Consider the following 7,299-nt stretch of genomic DNA (forward strand, 5'->3'; position numbering starts at 1 on the left):
CCTTGCTGTGGATCATCTCAGCTCCTCTACGCTCCCAGATCCTCCACCCTCCCAACACCATGACAGGTTTGCCCACAAAAAAAAGTTAAATGCCTAGACGTACCGCTCCCATACCATGCGATATTTCATAGTCAACGACTAGCAAGCCCTTGGGTATGAAGGAACGAAAGGCTTGCTTTACCTATCAACGCATAGAAATACTATATGATTCCACTAAAGGCAATGGTTAATCGTCGGGTGCCAGTTAGAGTGATTACATCTGCCATCTCTCAAAGAAGCTGGAATGCTGTCACTCACTTTGAAATGGCTTGCTGCATTCATCAGTCTAGATGGCACAGAGAAGTTATAACCGTACAAGCCATATGGAGGATTTAAGGAACAATTAAGTGCTTCCCGAGCAATGGGACTTGATGGGAAAATGTTTCCAGATGCATGTAATCCATACAGCATTTGACTAGCAGAACCGGGTACTTGTAGACATTGCCCGTTTAAGTCTTCAGCTTTAGCATTTTTCAGATTTGTTATGCCAAGGGAAGATAGTTTTGGCATATCCACCATGAAGTGGGGTACAAGATGCGGGTTGGTGCCTCCCAGTTTTTCGTGGCTTGGAAAGATGAGAGACTGTTGTCTTAAGAAGCTTGTAGGACAAATCTTGTAGCAGAGCGGCACGTTGAGGTTGTGTAGGTAGGTCTCGGGGCACGACACACCGATGTTGCTCGCCGACAAGTGAAACGTAGGAGGTGAGCACGATGGAGAGAGTAGGGGGTTGAGAGGAGAGGGCGTCCCAGCGCTGGAGGTCACCGGCGAAGAACTGGAGCTCCCACCTGAAAAGGAGAACAGAAATTGTCCAAGCTGGGCTAGCTGGTGTTCACAGCCAAGGAACCCTTGGAGGACTCCTGCTCCCACTCCGCGTCTCCCTGCTCCCGGTGTCCGTCCAAGCACGAACCCGCTCCAATCAGTCAGCGCCTGGAAAAGTGGGAAGATCTGCCCGTAAATTATTTATTGTTGTTACCTGACACTTGTCTAAGGAAAAACACCCACGCGCATCTAATCCCATTCATTTCACCGGGACAGCTCTGAGGGTCAGCGCCACACACACGGGTACGCGACCGATAGCCTTCTCCCGTCATACGCACGCCACTGCTCTTTTAGTTTCCCTATTTTCCGTGCAAATTACAGGCAGGTTTTCCCCCTTGTATAGAAGAATAAAAAAAACGTATTTAGCCTGACGGAGAATTTTTTTGTACCTTCCTGCTCACAGGAATTGACTAATTTTGCTTGGCTTCCCATGCAATTTGAAACAGACCCTTGAATACTATAGGTGCCTGCAGAAACTTTAAATGCACGTGTCATTTTAACATTCTCCTTTCTGAAATGAATCAATGAGCGCTTTCATAACGCGGTAGGAAAGCGACACCGGCTCGCTTCACGCGTGTGAGCGCTGCCGAGGCCACGGCTGTATAACGTCCCTGTTCAGCACCGGCTCGCCGCTTCTCCGAGGCAACATCCAGAGCAAAAACTAAGAGGCGGTGGCTGCTCTGGCGCGGGGATGGTGCTCTGGAGCGGCCGTCCCGGTGCTGAACAGATGCTGGTTTCCTCTAACACCATTTAAGAGCCGTATGTCTCCGCCGCACATTCATTACCACGGTTTTCCAGAGGTTTCCCCCCCTTCCTTATTTTCATTTCTTACCAAAGTCACTGGAAAAGGAAGGAAGGGAATGTAAATCCGGTTTTGCTCTGTATTTTTATCTATTTACATTTAATTCCAATTAAGATACTGCCTCGATGTGATCAGGACAGGCTTTACATACGATCGGCAACACAGAATCAAGCGTAGAACCAAGCCATGTCTGCCAGCGTATCGAACCTAAAAAACCAAACAAAACCCACAAAGACTTCGGGCATGACTTTCGCAGACTCCCAACAACCAGAGTGTCTTACAGGTTGGGTAAGGCGCAGGCGGCACGTTTTACGGCGTGAACGTCGCACCCTTCCCCGCTGATGTCAGCGGCCGATTCCGTACTGACATCAGCAGGCGCGGGATCTGGTCCTCTCCCGCTGCACGCGTCCCGATGTCCCGCCGGGACTCGGGGACTTTTGGTCGCGTAAAATGATGCGGTTGAGCCGATATTTGTGAGCGTGCGGCAGCGAGCGGGCTGTAGCAGAGCGAACGAGCGTTAGTATTTGCTTCCAGGTATCCCACGCAATAACAGCACACGGCTTCCAGGACAAATTTGGGAATGGGGGTCACAGAGGAGCCGCTCGAAGAGCTGGTTTGTTCTGCCATTTCTATTAGGCTGAAACATCCCAAGTTTACGGCCAATTCTTCCTTCACCATATCATTCATGCTTTACTTTAATTTACCTGCTGGTTTGGGGGCTTCAGGATTTCTATTTTTCAGTTTGTTTTCTTTTTTTTCAGAAATACCATTTTATTATTAGTGGAATTAGAGATTTTGTTATATTTACATTGGTCCAGGAAATCGACCCTGAAGAAAAATACCTATTACATGAAGACTAGCAAAAAAAAAGAAGAAGAAATAACCCAGGAAGCCCTAATATTTTAGCATCTGTAAAATAATCATGGCAGTTGCTCTCATTCCCCATCACAGCCCACCCATCAGCTCCTGGGTACAGCGTCGCAGCCTGCAAAATGGTTCAAAAGGGGCTTTTTGCATAAGGTCTTCTTTTCTAAATTTTTTTTAAAAAAATCGAGTTCACTTTACAACCCGGTAAACCTCTTTAATTTCTTCCAAATCTGATTTTTTTATGTCTCCGCATTTCTACCCCTGTACGGCACGGATTTTTGCTGTCATTTTTGCAGTATTTCCCTGCAGAGACAGGAACGCTTTGGTGTGCCTCAATACTTTGAAGAGCTCCTGACGTAAAGAAGAGTTAAACTGGCGACTTTAAACCCAAACTGGAGCGCTCCAGCCTGCAAATGCTCACTTCGGATTGTTTTGTGGTTTGTTTTTTTTTTTTTTCCTTCGGTGCTATCAATAATCAGTTTTCAAATAACATTTCCAAAAAACGTTTTCCTGGAAAAGGGCTGTAAGAGACCGATGGGCGCTTGTCAGGCGGAGGGAAATGATTTTCCCTGAAAAACTTTTCCCTTTTCCCCGCATTTCTGCGGAGTTAACGGGCTGTGGGACTGCTACAACCTAAACAGCAGATAATTTTCTTTTCTGTTGAATAATGCGTTTGTTCGCACAGAAGCAGCCGACTGCAGAAGACACCGGCGGTCATCATTATCACGTTTTTAGCTAATTTTCTCAAACGGGTTGGAAACAATTAGTGTAACAGGATCAAAGCTGTAACACCCGACTCTGAATTAGCCTCCTGCATACTCGGATAAATATAGGTTGTTTTTTTTTTCCCCTATGCCTCTAAATCTGATTTCTGGCAGGGGATGCAGGCAGACCGCGCCGTTGCCCTTCTCTTCCCGGGACGGGTGCTCTGCCCCCCGAATTCGTTTTAACAGGAGGGTTTTGGGGTGGGTAGTTGTTGTTTGGGGTTTTTTCCCCCCGAAAACACGTGGAATTGGCTTCTTCCCAAAACGTCCCGTTGGCCGCCGGTTCGTTTTCTGGACCCACTTTATTATCTTAATGGCTTAAGACGCCCCGACGCGCCCCAGCGGAGACCCGCGGAGTGCGGCCGCGGCGCAGCCCTGAGGCCACGGGGAGGGGCGCGGTAGGAAAAAGGCAGCGACCTGGACTTACCCTGGCTGTCTCCGCCGAAAGCCTTGAAGTCCAGGGCGAGGGGGGGCCGCCACGGGTAGGTCTCCAGGAGCCCGTCCAGGACCCCCCTGCGATGCGGGGGGAGACGGGGCTGAGCGCCGCGGCGGGGCGGGCGGCGGGGCCGGCGGGCGCGGCGGGGCGGCCCCGACCCTTACCTGTTCCTCCCGGGGTCCCGAAAACCTTTGGCGAAGGGATTCCTGTCGATCTTAAGCTTCGTGATCTGGCGGCGGCGGGGAGCGGGAACGAAAAGGGGCGGTTGGGGCGCGGGGCGGGCCGGGACCGGCCGTCGGGGCTCTCCACCCCCCCGGGCCCGGTGCCGCCCACCCGCCCCGGTACCTGCTGGTTTTGGTAGGCCGTCACGGTGGTGAACTCGGTCTCCTGGAAGGAGAAGCTCTGCACCCCCTCGGCCGGGAGCGACTGGATCTGCGCCAGGTCGAAGCGGGAGTCCTGGGCGATAACGTGGACGCGGGGCTTGTACTTGTGCATGGACTGCAGGATGATCTGGGGGGGGGCAGAGGCGAGGCTGAGCCCCCCGAGCGGGGCGAAAACCCGCTGGAAGACGCGAGGGGGGGTCCTAGCCCTCAGCCCCGGGGCTCTGCCTCCCCGCCCCGGCGGGGCTGCCCCACACCTACGTGCCCCTTGTCGTCCATCTCGTTGTTGGTGAGCTTCACCCGGTCGAAGCTGACGATCTGCCTCATCCAGGTCTCCCCCGAGCAGGGGGAGTCGGGGTGGATGTAGAGCCGTGGGGTGATGCAGGAGTGGTCCGTGTTCCCCGCCACCATCCATTGCGAGCTGTGATAGACGTACCTGGCCCGGCGCGCGCCGCGGTCAGGCGGCGCAGAGCCCCCGCGCACACCTATAGACTCCATAGGTGCACGCCAGCCCGGCCGCCCCCCCGCACGCCTGCGCGAACCCTCTTTCCCAGGGGCGCGGACGGGAACCGATCGGCCCGCAAACCGGCCGGAGGGATGGGTGTCACCCCCCGCACCTGTATCTTTTGGAGTCCACCGGGACGACGTCGATGGCGATGTAGTACTGCGTCAGCGGCTCCAGCCCCTTGACCTTCACCCTGACCGACGGGAACATCCTCCTGCGGGCAGAGGGGAAGGGTCTGAGCAAAGGGCCGAGCCTGAACGGCGAAAACGCGCTGGAAAAAACTACACGGGCACGGGAGGGGGGAGATAAAAAAAAAAAATCAAACTCAACGAAAATAGCGAAAAAAAGAAAGCAAATAGCAAAGAAAGAAAAAGTATCCCACAAAAAAAGAAAGGAAAAAAAAAAGAAAAAGAGACGCAGAAAAAAGCGGGCGGGGGGCAGCGGTACCGGCCGGCCTTGGTGATGATCATCTCGGTGCCGATCTCATGGAACCTCCTCCAGAGCTCGGAGCCCTGCAGCTCCACCTGCACCCCGGCCTTGGGCCGCTTTTCTGCGGGGGAGAGAGACGGGAGGGGGCGGCTCGGGAGGCTGCCGGGGAGCAGGGGTGGAGGGGGGACCCCCGCGGGCCCCCCCCCGGGGGTCCCCGCCGCTACCCACCCGGCTCCGGGGCTCGGCGGCTCTGCCTGCAGCCGCCCCCCGCCTCCTCGTCGCGACCATCCGGCACCTTCCTCTTGGCCGAGCGTCCCACCAAGGCTTCCACGGAGAAAGCGTGAGCCCTGGGGCTGAGCGCCATCCCCCCCGGGCCGGGGGTCCCCCCGGGAGGTAACGGGGCTCAGGCGGGCGGCGGGGGTCCCGCCGGCGGCGGCCCCATCCCCGCCGGCACCCAGCGACCCTCGCCCGGCCGCCGCACGGTTCCCGTCGGGGGGCAGCGGCCACGGCGAGATCCTCTTGCATCCAAGTGAGTCGAGAGACGGCTGCAGCCTCCGCTGTTTGTTTTGGAAACTGGTGGGAGAGTAAGAAACATTGAGTGACATTTCATAGGAGTAACGAGGGGCGGGAGGGGAGGGGAGGGCGGGGGGTGGAGGGGAAGGGGAGCCGGCCCCGTCTAGGATCAATAAAAGAGTTACTGTTCTCCATTAAATTGTAAAACTCAAAGAAATTTGACATAATTGCACACTAGGGGCCACTTTTCCAACAAAAGTGCAAATAATGTTTAACCAGAACCAGCACAAAAAGAAAATACGAAAAAAAAAAAGAAAAAAGAAAAAAGAGGGAATAAAGGCGAGGGAGGGCCGCGGCCACGCGCGCCGAGCTCCGGGCCTGGGCTGCCCCGACGGCCGGCGTCCCCCCACGACAGACCATGGTGTCACCCCCGGGATGCGCGGCAGCGCCGGACGGGCACCGCGGCTGCTCCCCTGTTCCCTTGGTTTGGCTTTGGGGGTTTGTTTGCTCAGGATTTTTGGTAGGTTTTGGGTGTTTCTGGTTGTTTGGGGGTTTTTTTGGTGTTTTTGTTTTTTTGGTTTTTTGTTTTTGTTTTTTTTTTTAATAAGGCATTAAACCTTTAAAAGGGAAAGGGCTGCACTGGATTTGCACGGCAGTTTTCGGGCCCCCACCGGGACCCTCCCCACCCTGCAAAGGTTTGAATGCACCACACTGATTTATTTTCCATCCCGGTGCTTTCCCCAGAGTCGGCACCAAAGGGGATTCCAGGGCTTGGACTTTTTTTTGGCGGGGGGGGGGGCGGTGGTATTCACGCTGAGCAGGCTGGGTGTCCACCTCCTCTGCACGCTCCTCACCCCGCTGCCTCTCCGGCACCGGGGAGGTCAGCCGGGATAGATGAGCCTTAACGGGAAAAAAACATGGAAAGGGATAAAATTCACGGGCCAGCTGAGAAAGCAGGTCGGGGGGGGGGAGTGCAGGAGCTGCGGCTTCGGGGCGAGCGGGGGTGCAGAGCTCCCTGTCCCGCTTACAGGCGCTCCCGGGGGAGCACCGGTTTATTCAAACGTTTCACTTTTCAGGGTTTTTCGCCTGATTCGTTAGGGCCTGTGACCTGGCGCACACATTTCTGCCGAGCCTTGGGCTGGCAGCAGAGCGAAAGCTGCGCTGTCTTTGTGGAGCCGCCCGCCCGCGCTCATACGCGTTAACCCTTTAAAACGCGCATTTATACGCCAAAGTCCTGGCACGTCGCGCTGAGACAGGAGCTTGTCCAAGGAAAAGGCCTTGGAGGAAGGGGATGGGTGCGATACAGGTGCTGAACGCCGGAGCTTGACATCCAGCCTGGGGCACCTGGCTGAAAGCTGCCCGCTTTTCCGGCTGCCGAATTTTCACCGTGCGCGTGGTCCCGGTGCCAGCTCCGGGTCGGAGCAGCCTGGTTTGGGAGCGGAAAGGGAGCATCCCTCTCTGCGAACGGGGCTCTGAAAGATGCGGACGAGCTCCGGTTGGACTCATGGTGGAAAACTAACGACGCCGTTTATAATGGCGGCTGGGACGGATGCACGTGAGCTGTACAATAGGTATATGGAAGGACGTCTCCGGCGTTTGCTTCCCCAGGCTTTTGCAGAGCTGGGTGTACCCGGGGTTACACGGGAGAGGAGCTGGATGCTGAAGGAGCACAGGCATCTCCTAGCGTGGCCTTCAGAGAGGCCTCTTATTGAGGATATTCTCTTCCTTCGCAAATCGCCCGAAAA

At 55.2% G+C, this 7,299-nt stretch overlaps 1 protein-coding gene across 1 annotated transcript; it reads right to left on the reverse strand.

Annotated features, from left to right (window-relative positions):
* Positions 1–213: 213 nt before the first annotated feature.
* TBX22 (T-box transcription factor 22) lies at positions 214–5,529 on the reverse strand (the record flags this gene model as incomplete). The annotated part of the gene is made up of 8 exons (XM_082004236.1): positions 5,270–5,529; positions 5,060–5,162; positions 4,725–4,826; positions 4,369–4,543; positions 4,073–4,237; positions 3,892–3,956; positions 3,719–3,804; positions 214–824 (listed from the first exon to the last, which is right to left on the reverse strand). The coding sequence occupies exons 1-8, from the start codon at positions 5,403–5,405 to the stop codon at positions 214–216; spliced, it is 1,443 nt and encodes a 480-aa protein (XP_081860362.1). The 5' UTR covers positions 5,406–5,529.
* Between the last annotated feature and the right edge of the window lie 1,770 nt (positions 5,530–7,299).

This window comes from Phaethon aethereus (assembly GCF_964289735.1).
Source record: "Phaethon aethereus genome assembly, chromosome: 10".
Taxonomy (NCBI): domain Eukaryota; kingdom Metazoa; phylum Chordata; class Aves; order Phaethontiformes; family Phaethontidae; genus Phaethon; species Phaethon aethereus.